This window comes from Ostreococcus tauri, assembly GCF_000214015.3.
Source record: "Ostreococcus tauri WGS project CAID00000000 data, contig chromosome 02, whole genome shotgun sequence".
NCBI lineage: Eukaryota > Viridiplantae > Chlorophyta > Mamiellophyceae > Mamiellales > Bathycoccaceae > Ostreococcus > Ostreococcus tauri.
The window spans coordinates 53,375-66,537 of NC_014427.2; the positions used below are offsets into that span (position 1 = coordinate 53,375).

At 49.2% G+C, this 13,163-nt stretch overlaps 8 protein-coding genes across 8 annotated transcripts; 2 read left to right on the plus strand and 6 right to left on the minus strand.

The window, feature by feature from the left end:
* Nucleotides 1–1,147: 1,147 nt before the first annotated feature.
* Nucleotides 1,148–2,014, minus strand: OT_ostta02g00190 (unnamed product; the record flags this gene model as incomplete). The annotated part of the gene is made up of 1 exon (XM_003074699.1): nucleotides 1,148–2,014. The coding sequence occupies one exon, from the start codon at nucleotides 2,012–2,014 to the stop codon at nucleotides 1,148–1,150; it is 867 nt and encodes a 288-aa protein (XP_003074747.1).
* Nucleotides 2,015–2,272: 258 nt separating this feature from the next.
* Nucleotides 2,273–5,230, minus strand: OT_ostta02g00195 (Ribonuclease H-like domain; the record flags this gene model as incomplete). Its single annotated transcript, XM_022984965.1, has 1 exon — nucleotides 2,273–5,230. One exon carries the CDS (start codon nucleotides 5,228–5,230, stop codon nucleotides 2,273–2,275), a length of 2,958 nt encoding a protein of 985 aa, XP_022840663.1.
* An 869-nt stretch (nucleotides 5,231–6,099) lies between these two features.
* Nucleotides 6,100–6,978, plus strand: OT_ostta02g00200 (GNS1/SUR4 membrane protein; the record flags this gene model as incomplete). The annotated part of the gene is made up of 1 exon (XM_003074702.1): nucleotides 6,100–6,978. The coding sequence occupies one exon, from the start codon at nucleotides 6,100–6,102 to the stop codon at nucleotides 6,976–6,978; it is 879 nt and encodes a 292-aa protein (XP_003074750.1).
* A 157-nt stretch (nucleotides 6,979–7,135) lies between these two features.
* OT_ostta02g00210 (Aspartyl/Asparaginyl beta-hydroxylase) lies at nucleotides 7,136–8,137 on the minus strand (the record flags this gene model as incomplete). The annotated part of the gene is made up of 1 exon (XM_003074703.2): nucleotides 7,136–8,137. One exon carries the CDS (start codon nucleotides 8,135–8,137, stop codon nucleotides 7,136–7,138), a length of 1,002 nt encoding a protein of 333 aa, XP_003074751.2.
* A 557-nt stretch (nucleotides 8,138–8,694) lies between these two features.
* Nucleotides 8,695–9,156, minus strand: OT_ostta02g00220 (unnamed product; the record flags this gene model as incomplete). Its single annotated transcript, XM_003074704.2, has 1 exon — nucleotides 8,695–9,156. The coding sequence occupies one exon, from the start codon at nucleotides 9,154–9,156 to the stop codon at nucleotides 8,695–8,697; it is 462 nt and encodes a 153-aa protein (XP_003074752.2).
* A 113-nt stretch (nucleotides 9,157–9,269) lies between these two features.
* OT_ostta02g00230 (unnamed product) lies at nucleotides 9,270–9,781 on the minus strand (the record flags this gene model as incomplete). The annotated part of the gene is made up of 2 exons (XM_022984966.1): nucleotides 9,270–9,613; nucleotides 9,748–9,781. The coding sequence occupies 2 exons, from the start codon at nucleotides 9,779–9,781 to the stop codon at nucleotides 9,270–9,272; spliced, it is 378 nt and encodes a 125-aa protein (XP_022840664.1).
* Nucleotides 9,782–10,408: 627 nt separating this feature from the next.
* Nucleotides 10,409–11,181, plus strand: OT_ostta02g00240 (Ribonuclease H-like domain; the record flags this gene model as incomplete). The annotated part of the gene is made up of 2 exons (XM_003074705.2): nucleotides 10,409–10,432; nucleotides 10,486–11,181. 2 exons carry the CDS (start codon nucleotides 10,409–10,411, stop codon nucleotides 11,179–11,181), a joined length of 720 nt encoding a protein of 239 aa, XP_003074753.2.
* Nucleotides 11,182–11,699: 518 nt separating this feature from the next.
* Nucleotides 11,700–12,194, minus strand: OT_ostta02g00250 (Ribosomal protein L24e, conserved site; the record flags this gene model as incomplete). Its single annotated transcript, XM_003074706.1, has 1 exon — nucleotides 11,700–12,194. The coding sequence occupies one exon, from the start codon at nucleotides 12,192–12,194 to the stop codon at nucleotides 11,700–11,702; it is 495 nt and encodes a 164-aa protein (XP_003074754.1).
* Nucleotides 12,195–13,163: the final 969 nt, after the last annotated feature.

The window sequence follows — 13,163 nt, forward strand, 5'->3', positions numbered from 1 at the left end:
AGCCAGCGGAAGGTATCGAAGAGCTCATTAATCACTTCAGTAAGAATGGTAGAGTATCGGAGCAAGATCTCCGGGCACACCACATGTTTCTAGTTTCCAAGTATGAGGGTGATTACCCACAGATACCTTTCGATATTCGCGGAGAATCTACACCCGTAGCGCATGTTGTTTATGCCACTGCTGTGGCACACATGGAGGACTACGGGATAGTAGTTGATGAGTCGACAGTCGATTTCACACCATCCCGAGAGAAGGAATTTAATGGGCTACTAGAACATACATTGGAAGCAGTTGATGTGAAGCCAGGAGCGAATATATGCGGCACGAAGTGGGTAGATAAAGTAAAACCAGATGGGACGTTGAAATCCAGCCTAGTAGTGCAGGGATTCACCCAAGTTTGGTTAAAAGACTACCACGATACTTTCAGTGTAGTCGCGACGCTCACAACCTTCAGAAGCCACAGCACTAGTACAGGCTAGTGAAAACTAGGATGATGTTCATATTGCACGACTACACAGGCTAGCGAAAGCTAGCGATTAGCAGTGACTGAAGCAAAGCCGAGCACGACTTCACCGCGCTCTGCCAAGCCTAAGGGATGCTCTAAGAGTGCAAGAGGGAGAACAGTCAAGGACTAGTGAAGGCTAAGGGGGTGTGTTAGGATTATTGCAGGCTAAATACGGTTATATAGCCTTCCCGAGTCCTGAGTATGTCATGAGTTATGACTCATGACGTGTAGACTCAAGTTAGAGTCACCAGGCTCGCTATTTTTAATCATCATCAGATCTTTACGCACAGAACGCGCTACGACGCGATCACCACGGGACCTTAAGCTTACAAATTTTGGCAAATTTTAGAGAATTTTTTAGAGTTTTGGAGATTTTCCGACTCTAAAATTCAATTATAGAGATTGGCAATCTCTATAATTCTATAATTTTTAGAGAAAAAGGGGCGCTAAAATTATACTAACTGCCTCCAGCACTAGTCTAAAATAAAACTACGTATATCTTCATGGATTTCGTAGTAAAAATTGCACAACCCTAAATTAGACTACTAATTCATCTCTTCATCAGCCTTACCACGAAATTTCATGCATGGAAAAATAATAGTCATGTAGTCGACGGGACGAACAGGAGTTAACTGCCGCCTGTCAGAATGGCTTACAGTTGCCAGTAAGACGGAACCCAAAATAATGGTATTGTGTACGGCACTTTGCCACATAAATGTATCCAGTGTGGTAGCCACCACGTGCAAGCTTACGGTTGTAATCTCTATTTTCTTTGTCGGACATACTCTCCCAGTGATCTAAACCGCTCTTCACTGACTGATGAAGCATTTTTATAGTATTTGAAGCGTCCACTAGAATAACATTTGGAGATTGAGCTACATAGTTTACCAACCAGTTGTCAAAAGCTGGTCGACCAATAACGAATGGTGGCACCCTGTGCCAGTCTATGGAACTTTTTGTGGTGACGAAATAATCGATAGCATCCAGCCTCGCCCTAGTTCCTGAGCGAAATAGTGCGGAAAAATCATACATATTGGACGATATATTTTCCTTCCAAACGGAGTCGACTCTCGAGCCAATGATGACGAATTCGTGACCTTTCAAACTTTCGCTTACTTTGCTGATCGTATCGTAAAAGCTTCTGTCTGTGAGTAGATCACTGTTTACATACGTATAAGTCACCGCACGCGGGTACAATTCATAAGCATACTTGAACAGACTGTGTAGCTCTGGGACGCCAAAACGATTTCGTTGAAGGCAAAGCGACGGTACAGACACAAACTCAATTATTTCTGGGCACAAGTTTGCGAACAAGACTTCGGTGTTTGATTCAATTGTGCGTTCGAGATCTGTACAAAGTCGATCGTTACACTTTGAGGTTGTAAAGACGACGTGTTTACCCCGCGTTTGTGTTGCGGACAAATATAACGTAGTACCTACTATGCACACTATGAATAGTGCAAGACGCGCAGACTCGAGCCCTTTTCTTGTCCCCGCCCGCAAGATCATGCTGCCGCGTGCGCGTGCGCAAACGTGCGCATCGACTGCGCAGGATCCGACTACGTAGGCCGTATTCCCGCCCCACAGTGGGGTGGGGGAAATTTTACCTGCAAGATGCAAGAGCAAAATTGCAGATGCAAATTGCGGGTGCTTCGGGGCGTCTTGCGCAAGAGATTAGGGTTGGGCGCCCGCACACGCGGGTGTTTTTAAGGTGCTACAAACACGCGATTCAGGGGCGGCGGCGTCAAAGCGCCGCGCACGCGGCGCTTAGCGCCGCACCGAACGGTTCGCGCGAACTAAAGCGCGGTCGAAATTACTCTTCCTTTTACGCGGACCGTGGTTCGTCGTTTGCACGGTCGACGGCGGCGCTGGAGGCACATTCTCGTCCAAGATCCCGAGCGCGATTGTGGACGGCTGCGACGCACATGGCTCCTCTACGCGCGGCGCTGATGCCTCGGCCTCGATTGCGATATCCAGCGGTGACCTTAAAAGTTCGTCAGCGTCCTCTTCGTCAAGTTCACTCAGAATCGAGTCGTCGACGTCCGTTTCAGCGTCGTTGTCGCCATCAGAATCATAGCCCACGGCTCTCTCAACCACTTGGATGTTGCGACGCAGAATAGCGCGTGCACCGCAGTTTCGATCGCGCTTCGTCCTCTTCAGATTGTGTAGGATGAACGTAAGCTTGCGTACGCGATCGTGTTTCAAGCTTGCGCGCATATCCGTGTCGATCCTTTTCATCGCTGAGTTTGCTCGCTCCACCGATGCTGAATGTGGAATAACGGCGTTGACACGCAGTGCCAAGGGACGGAGTAGTTTATGTTCAACGCACTCCAAACGCGCTATTTCGGATATCCAGCTTTCTTCGTTTGTCCAATACTTGGTCGTCCACTTGGACTCGCGCATCAGAGTTTGCACGGCGATGACCCACTCAGTCTCCCGCCCAAAAGCGCTTGCTCTTTTCGCCGCGGCTCGAACCTCATCCTCTGGGCAATCTCGACGCAAGCCAAGAAAGTCCTTCTTCGCATTTTCTACGTCGCGTAATTGTTGTGCCGATACATTTGCGATGCCGCGGAACTGTGTGAGTGCAGCAGATATTTTCAGCAGCGGCTCACTACCCCATGTGTTGTCATCGGTAGGGATGATGTGCACCGCCGCGGAAGCGGCCGCTTCATCGTTCGCAATCTTCACTTTCGGGCCCCGCAACGATAGAATGCAACCCGTCGCTCTTTCGTTTAACGCGCTCGCTAGATGGTGAAGATCCGTGAGAATTGGGATCTTCTTGTCCTTTGCCTGCGCTCTCGCCTCGAAAACGCCAAGAGCGGCATCCTTCAAATCTGCGAGTGAATCGCGCGCCTTAGTACTGAGAAGGGCGCTATTCTTATACCAAACTTTGTCGTGTTGACGAGCAAGCCAGGAGTGTGTATCTTGCAGGATGCTGTCGTAAACCGGGAGCATTTCATGGAGTCCCGCACTACGCGATTCAAGATGCTGGACTGCGAGAGCGATTGGTTTGAATAGTGCGCCAAGCTGAGTAGCAGCATCGCGAATCGGATACTCTGACGTATTTTTGATGAACCTCACGATACGCTCGTTCGCACTAGGCGCGTTCACGTCCGCATCGGGCCGTTCCCGCTCCACCGTCGAGTTGATCATGCGCTCTGTTTCTGGCCAGTCTTCAGCATGAAGAAGCTCGACGAAAGTGATGTGATTTTCAGCAATCCTGGAGCAAACGTTGTGGATGGTCCCCCAGCGTGTGAACGACATATAGGTTAGTCCTCTTATCTTGTCCTTCGCTGAAGATCGTCTCTCGCGAATCTCGTCAAGTTTCTGACGCAATTGCTGGCGCAGCCTTATTTTTTTCATCATTGAATTGATTTCATCAATGACTGGTTTAAAAACTTTATACAAATCCTCAGCGAGGAGCGACAAACGATGACAATCACACCCGTGGGTAATAATTTTGTGTACAAGTAGATCATCATGCACCTGCTTCAATGCCGCAACGACGACCGAAGCATTATCGCCAGTGACGGCGCTTACGTTGCCTTCGTATGACTTGAAAGTTTGCACATTTTTTTTCACCACAGCCACGAGAAATTGCGTGTCTTCGCTGCGCCCATCGACAGGAATCGAATCAATAACTACTTCATGATTCAAAAGTTTGGATGATAAGCACACGTTCACGACGCCTGTAACTTTACGCTTAGACCAACCGTCCAGCGAAAGTGTAATGTGTTGGTCTCGTGACATCATGCGCATCACTGCAGAATGGGTGTCTTCGTACAGTTCTTCCAATCCATCCCCCGACATCCATCGACGGCTTTTCAGCCAGTTTACACGTTCGCGAAGGTGTCCTTGCTTCGCCATCTCGTCGATTTCGCTCCTGTGCAACAAATCAGGGCGAATTTTAGCCAAAAGCGTTGACAATGCGCATCCCTCAACCGAGTCTAGCGTAAGCCCTGCGGTGTAAATATACTCCGCGACCGCCTTGTTCATGGTCGCTCTTAAAGAACTTAATTCGTTCTTATTCTTAAAAAAGTCATCCACGGTCTTTTGCGAGTCGCCGTCCATCTGGTTGTGTTTCTTCAAGAGATTCAACACAGCGACTGGTATTTGCGCGGCGTGCTGCTTGTACTTCGCGCGCAGCCGCACAAACGCTCGCATCGGCTCGAAATCATCCTGAATTGGCAATCCGTCGTCGTACGCGCTGCCCGGATCTCCTAAAGCGCGCTTCTCCATGTAAGTTTTGATGTGGCAACTCAATCTGTGGCCTCTGGCGTTTCCAGTGAGTACGTGTCGCGTGATTCGCGTCACGTTACACTCTGTCCACTCCATGCCGCACGAGCGGCATTTGCACTTCTTATTAGAACCAGTGCCTATGCGCACAAATCGGCTGAGTAGCGCCATCGTTTCCGACAGCCCCGCCGTGGAGTACTGTTCGCCGACGAGTTGGACGTCGTTTTGAATTTGAACATCTTCTGCTGCATCAGCGTTCAGCGGCGGTTCGCTGTCGGAGGATTCATAGTCTTCGTCACCATGCGTGGGCGGAACGTCTTCCATGACGCGTGTGCACTGCGTTCGCGCGTCGTGTCGCGCCGCGCGCGCGCGTTTGACGCCGCGAGCGTTGCGCGCGAGTGTCGCGCCGAGTAATCGTATGGGTAAACAGTATAATGATCGTGTTCGGACAAATGGCGTCTTCCTACCTACTCTGGAATATGGGGGCATCTTGCACCTGCAAGATGCAAGTGCAATGCAAATTTCGGCAGTTTCGGGGTGTCTTGCGCAAGTCCCCCGCCCCTATACGTCCCGTACTAGGTTGGCTAAAATGTAAGCTTAAGGTCCTGTGGTGATCGCGTCGTAGCGCGTTCTGTGCGTACAAATCTGACGATTATTATAATGTGTAAGCTCGTTGCCTCGAGGATTTTGACTGATCTCGGTGTTGGGATTTCGCTAAATACAGCAGACGTTTGGGGAGGGGGTAATGTAACAAATCATGACTCAAGAGCTATTTACGTACAAGTAAGCGCTGGCGCGTGGTCACCATACGATGTTAAAGACATTGCCTTTAATGCCCGTGACGTGAACAATGTATACATCAGGTACCATTGACGAGTCAGGAACCGGAATTACCCCCCTCAAAAGGTATTGTCACCATAATCCTTGCCTCGAACTAGAGTCTACATGTCATGAGTCATAACTCGTCACATACTCAGGACTCGGGAAGGCTATATAACCGTATTTAGCCTGCAATAATCCTAACACACCCCCTTAGCCTTCACTAGTCCTTGACTGCCCTAAACGCCCCTCTACGAGCACCGATCATAACTTCAGTTATCGGCGACGAGTTATCTATCGCCTGAAAAACGTCTGGTACAAAACTGTTTGCCCATACAAAAGGCCTGATACACTGGTACTGGTACAAAAAAGCTCTGTACCAGAGCGTGCCGCCCTAGAAAGGACTAAGAAGAAAACCCAAAAAGTGGTAGCGTGGAACGCGCGCACGACCGCTCATAGATCGTATTGAGACGCCGTAGTAATTCTCCGTGTTGAGAAGCGTGTGATTTAGCTCACCTTGATAAACTCGAGCTGGCGTAATGAGTGGCTTACGTGCACCCAACTTTTTACACAGATTCTGGACAAAGTGGGACTACGCGATTTCCAAAGTCGTCTTCACGTGTGCCGACAGTTTTCAGTGGGACATCGGGCCAGTGAGTTCGAGTACGGCGCATTTACCCGCCATTGAATCCCCTACCCCACTGGTGACTAGCCTCTTGTTCTACTTAGTCACAGTTTTCTTGTGGTATGGTCGTTTAACCAGGAGTTCAGACAAGAAAATTAGAGAGCCTACGTGGTTAAGAAGATTCATAATATGTCATAATGCGTTCTTGATAGTCCTCAGTCTTTACATGTGCCTTGGTTGTGTGGCCCAAGCGTATCAGAATGGATATACTTTATGGGGTAATGAATTCAAGGCCACGGAAACTCAGCTTGCTCTCTACATTTACATTTTTTACGTAAGTAAAATATACGAGTTTGTAGATACTTACATTATGCTTCTCAAGAATAACTTGCGGCAAGTAAGTTTCCTACACATTTATCACCACAGCACGATTTCCTTTATTTGGTGGATCATTGCTCGGAGGGCTCCGGGTGGTGATGCTTACTTCAGCGCGGCCTTGAACTCATGGGTACACGTGTGCATGTACACCTATTATCTATTATCAACCCTTATTGGAAAAGAAGATCCTAAGCGTTCCAACTACCTTTGGTGGGGTCGCCACCTAACGCAAATGCAGATGCTTCAGTTTTTCTTCAACGTACTTCAAGCGTTGTACTGCGCTTCGTTCTCTACGTATCCCAAGTTTTTGTCCAAAATTCTGCTCGTCTATATGATGAGCCTTCTCGGCTTGTTTGGGCATTTCTACTATTCCAAGCACATAGCAGCAGCTAAGCTCCAGAAAAAACAGCAGTGAAGATGGCGAGTTTGAGGTGGTGAAGCACGATTCATACGCAGCGCAAAAATTGTCACAGTTTCAATTCCAAATAAAATTGTTTTCAAGCTTTGTTGCGCCAGCTTCTTGATGAGCATGCTCGAAGTAATACGTGCTACAAAATTCACTTATAGATAGCTCACTTCATTCCTTTAGATAGAAGTCCTAAACTTCGATGTTCTGCGCATCCCTTCTTTGCACTCCCCGAGCTCGATTTCAAAGTTGCCTCGCGACGCGACGCAGTTCGTATCGCGAGTGCGATCCCTTCATCTGATGGATCATCTAGTGCTTCGAACAGAAATTGAAGCGCTTGTCGTTCGGCCAGGGTAAGTTCAGGATGCCAAAAGCGGATGATGAGGACGTAACGTGTTTTCGAATCGCTTTCATTCGCAGTACTGTGAACAAAACTTGTATCTACTATCATTCCACCGCCGTTCACCCAGTCCTTTTTGAATTCACCAACTTTCATCCAACACTGGCCTTCTGGCACGTCCAATCCCAAGTGTGAAGTGAGTATGAAGTTTGTGTAGTCACTGTGGGGTTTGATTCCCGTACTCGGCGCTTGTCGAGCAAAAAACGCTTCAACAGAAGGCACATTGTGGTTTTTGAGAATTTCAACCGTTTTGGGAAACAGAGATGCGTTTGTTTCATCCCAAACACATCGGTCCTGCAGCACCAACGTCTTCCAGTCTGGGCCATATGCGACGGCCTCTTCTCTAGCTGCTGCTGCCCAAATGCGATTACCAAATGTCGAGAGCTGCGGATTCGTTAATGCGCTAACCAGTTCATCTAGAATGACTGGGTAGTCTCTTTCCAGTCCTCTCAACCACTCGTAATCCAGGTCACTGACGTCGTGAAAAGGCTTCGCAGACAGTCCCTCGATGTATGAAGACGCTTTCTGCAGTCCTTTTCCAGGATGGAAACGGGTGTACTCTTGACCAGTAGCCGCGAACGCGAGGCTGTCTAAAACACGTTGTGATGTTTTACCGTATCGCGCTCTCATGGCATCATGTATGCGCGAAACATCGCCAACTCCAGGGTTATGGGCGGTCACTCGAGTTCCAAACGCTCGTTTTCGCGCACGAACATATCCTATGCGACAGCTTACGTGTATTTTAGGGCAAGCACCGAGTGAAATCATGCCTTCTCCATGGTTCGCATAGGATCCCAGATAGAGCGCACTTAACGATGCTTGCATACTAACTTGGCGTGGGTTTTGTGGGAAGGTCAACTGCGCGTTGCTTGCGTTGTTAGCTAGAAGGCTGGCCTTTCCCGCCTAGGTTGGTGGTATCACGATGAGTGGGTCGTCATACCGGGTATAGGTTAAAATTAAATATGCGACCGATATAAGCGTATCGCCGCGACGCGTCGCGGCATCGCGCGTCGCGCGATCCGCACAATTTTTTGCGAGGCGATGCGAAAGCTAGCGAACTCGTGACACGCTGAGTTTGGGGACGAACGGACGTCGACGTCGTAACTCCCAGCCCGCGGATCTGAATCGTTTGAAAATGTAAGGGGAAGATTCCTTAACGCTACATTCTCACAACTCGCCGACGCTTGGCCGATTTCAAAGAATCAAAGAATAATTACAACACTAGTATTACACTACATCTTTCCCATCCGTCGGCGTCGGCTCGAGTGACGTTTGCGTCTCCGTCAGCGGCTCGATGTGGGCGATTTCGGGCATTTCTGCGTCAATTACGTTGACGGGCGCTGGCATCGTAAGGGTGGGGGAAATTTTATCTGCAAGATGCAAGTGCAAAATTGCAGGTGCAAATTGCGGCAAGTTTTGGGGCTCTTGCGCAAGTCCCCCACGCCTACTGGCATCGGTACGCCGGGCAATTCATCGCGTTGCTCCGCGTGCTGATGCCTACTTTCAATCTCTTTTGATATTGCCTGCGTAAGTTCAGCGACCAGGTCAGCTTTTTTCGGCTGACCCTTTGGATGAAGTCTCAAAACGCTGCGATGGAGCGTGATGAGCTGCGCTCGAGTACACGCGCGCAGATCGTTGAGAGACTCGATTCGCGCCAATATTGTGGGCGCGTCTTGAATCGCTTGACACAAGAGGTCTTCCTCCTTGCGTTTTTTGTCTTGCCGCTTCCTTTCAGCATCCTCGACCGCGCGTTTGGCGTTGTTGACCCCGAGTTCGGCTCTCGCCATCGCGGCGTCGCTCGTGACGCCACTGGGAAGGAATGCAACGTCGGTCGATCTGATCTTGACCGCGTTGTCTTTCACGAAATCAGTCACCAGCGTCATCAGCTTTGTGTGTGATGTCAAAATCTCGTGTAAAATCGGCCGTCTTGGCCACCATTTGCCACTGGGCGCGAATTTACACCGTGCGCCTTGAGATGCTTGCTCAGAACGACTACCGGGTTCGGCGACTTCAACTTGAACTTCTTCGCCACCTTGTCGAGAGACCAATAGTTGGGATCTATCCTCGCCAACCCAGCGTTTTTCGTCACGTAAAACTTCCTCGAAGCGCTTAAGCGACGCAATTCACTGCGTCGACGTCTACTTTTTCTCTTCTGCGCCACGAGCTCCCTTCCCGGTTCCCGGTGCGACTCGCGGCCGTTGGATGTCAGTCCCAGCGAGTCCCATGAGCGCAAGCGCAGCAAGACTACGTGAACTCAACGTTCGTCAGTCCTCAGGTCGTGAAACCGCCGCGTCGCGACGCACTCGCGAACGATCGTTCGGAGCGACGGGCAACGAGAATCGCGCGCGAAACGTGAAATCTCTCGCGAACAACCGCACCCGTCGTTGTCACCGTCGTCGTCAGAATCGCCATCTGACGCTTGATCTGGACGAACGCGTAGGTCTACCATCGCGCACACCGTGTTAACCCATTCCTGAGCGCCGCGCGCGTCGCTAAGTGCCGCGCCGTCGTCGTTAACGGAGGATTGAATATAGCCAAGAGTCCAACCGCGTCACCCGAACGAGCATAACTTTGCGAGTACAGCACCGAATCGAGGAAACGCAAGTGCGTTCGATAGCCCCTAAAAGGAAGCTTCGCACACAACTTTTAGAAGGCACAAAAAACGAAATTCGGAAAAGTTACAAGAATCCTCCTTTAAGGAGACCGAAGTCGCATTTTTAATTTTAACCTATAACGCAATTAATTTTGCCTATTTTCTCCTAAGGACCCCTCTATCAGCGCCAGAACCTCAGATCGACCTGATTGCGTGTCAGTGGAAGGCTCCTGCATCCTCCGTCGTTGCGCCGCATACACCGCCGCCGAGGCCCCGCGCGTTCGCGCTACTCGAACGCGGTGTACTGTGTGAAACAGCTCCATTGGCTGACCCGTTGGATGCGAATGAACGCGTCCAACTTACGAACGCGAGATGTCTGGGCACACAACCTCGATGAGGAGTGCACACTGATTCGTGAGATAGTTTCCGCATACCCATTTGTTGCTATGGATACCGAATTTCCAGGGATTGTGAGTAACGTTGACTTGTCTTTCTTATCTTTATCTAAAGTTTTGATTTCCAGGTTGCACGGCCAGTCGGGTCTTTCAAGCACCAGTCGGAATTTCAGTACCAGACTCTACGTTGTAACGTGGATATGCTCAAACTGATCCAGCTTGGCCTGACTTTTACGGATGCAGATGGTAACTTACCACTGATAGATGGATACCACTGCATATGGCAGTTCAACTTCAGGGAGTTCAGCTTAAAGGACGAGCTTTACGCTCAAGATTCGATCGAGCTGCTGAAGCACAGTGGTATCGATTTCAATACGCTCGAAGAACGTGGTATAGATGTCGTTCAGTTCGGCGAGAGTTTAATGGTTAGTGGTGTCGTGCTAAACGAAGATATTCGGTGGTTGACATTTCACAGCGGTTATGACTTTGGATATCTCCTCAAGTTGTTAGTGAATGCACCATTGCCCGAGAACGAAACAGAATTTTTCGAGTTGTTGCGGTGCTACTTTCCCTATATCATCGACATAAAGCATCTCGTACAGTGCGTTGGCAACATGCACGGTGGACTCAGTAAGCTCGCGGAGCACCTGAGCGTTGCAAGAATAGGACCTCAGCACCAGGCTGGCAGTGATAGCTTGCTAACTGCTCATACCTTTTTCAAATTGCAGAAAACACATTTCATGAATGTTGACCTCAACCAGTTCGTTGGTACTCTGTATGGTTTGGGACAAGACAGAGAGCTGATGTCCAGCTCACAGGTGTAGAGAATATTTAGCAAAAACTTGTTATCGAACGCGACATCATTTGTTGTTTTATCAAGCATCGTGGTTGTCTCGCTCACTCATTCTCATCGTGATCATGTGTAAGCTTACGACACTATCGGTGATCGCGGGTGCGGGCGCTTTTAGCGTGTAAAAATCTGAAGTTTGATTATGATTACATTACGAGAGCCCATAATCTCGCTGAGTCCCTGGTCTTATGGGTCACGACTAATTACGTATCCTAGAACTCAGGAAGGATATATAATTGCGTTTAGCTTGCAATAATCCTTACATGATGATACTCACAGTATCACGACCATCTCATCGTCCGGGTTGGGATGTATCATTATCACATCACGAGTACAAGTACTTGTATCACGACATGATGATACTATCACTCCTTCCCAGTTCATCTAGAGCATCATTAGCTGGTTCACCTAACTTTTTATGGTGGCCGAAGAGTAATTAGAGGGGATATGATGTACCTTATCAACCTACGGTGGTACTCGTAGTTCTAACACCTACTCATAGAGGATGGACAAGCTTGTATATTTCGACACAGCCACCTTTTCTCGGGTTGTCTGTGCAATCTGAACAGCAGAAGTTGGAGCTTTCACCAAATGCACTTGCTTCTGTAATTCACTTTTATCCTTCCTCCTCACCCGATCAGATATTCCTTTCATGCGCTGTTCGTAATGCCTTTTATCCCTTTTAGTACGAATTTCATCAACAGTCCTAAGGGCTGCCAGAGTCTTGTGAGTCAGTTCCCGATTGTATCTTACAGGTCGATTACGCCGCCGCTCGAAATTGAATATGTTATCAGCACTTAAATCCTTGCCGTGAATCGCCCGATAGGCCTTTGTCCATTTAACCTTCCGAGGGTTCCGTTTCATCTTGAAGTTCTTGTGGCATTTCGAGCGACAGAAGCGGAACATCTTTGAATCGTTACGCACGAAGCATATTCCGTGACCAGGATATACGGTGGAGCTACAGAACCAGCACTTCTCAAGTCGCATGCGTCAGCTTCCCGAGTGCCAAGTAGCGAAAAAAGCGAGCAGACAGACAGACCTACTTCGAGTGGCGGCGCCGGCTCCACAGTAGAGCCTCTACTACGCAAAATGTTTTCGACATTTGCCGATTTCGATTTTCGATTTTCGATCATTCATAGGTTTTAGGTGAAGTGAATACGAATCGACAGTGGATACACACTAATGCATACAAGTAAGCGCTGGCGCGTGGTCACCATATAGGTTAAAATTAAATATGCGACCGATATTCCTTTAAGCGTGTCTCGTTTCAACGCTCGCGGTAGCGGTTCGACGACGGCAAATTTCGGTAAAATCGAGCAATTTCATGTAATTTTTTACTAACCTCCGTTCGGAAAGTGATGCACCGGTTCGTGACTCATGAATTCGTGGTGGGGTCTTTTTTTTTCGCGCTTTTTTCTTGAGTTACAACTCAGGGCAAATCGAGGGTGTCGCAACTTTTGCAACATAAATTTACCGTGGGAGAGAAGAAGGGAGTGAGGCATGCAGACCTTCGTAGTCCAAAGTGCGCGCCACCGGATCGTTTGCGTCGTGCAAATCCAAGGAAAGATCGAACCTTGCGTCTTACTTAACCCCCATTCTCTGCATAGGTCTGTCATCGCAACTTGCCCAGTCTTCGTCGCGAAGTGAGCCGTCTTGGCGAAAGCAGCTCGGTCGTCGTCGCTCATGTGTTGCCTCCCTCGCGCTTTCACGCGGCGCGGAGCCTTGAACGGGCTCAACAGAGGACCGAGAACTGTGCGCAAGGGTGTTTTCTCACGCTTCCGCAGCCTCTCGCTCACCGGTCGCGTGCGCGCGTCGCCGTGAACCTGCAACTTCGTCCGTCGAGGCGCGCGATTAAAACTCAAGGACGTGCGCTCTTCCTCGCCCCTGGGCGCTCGGTGCCTTGGTTTAGCAGACCAAGCGGCCAAAACATGTGAAACTTGGCAGGCGAGCTCTCCG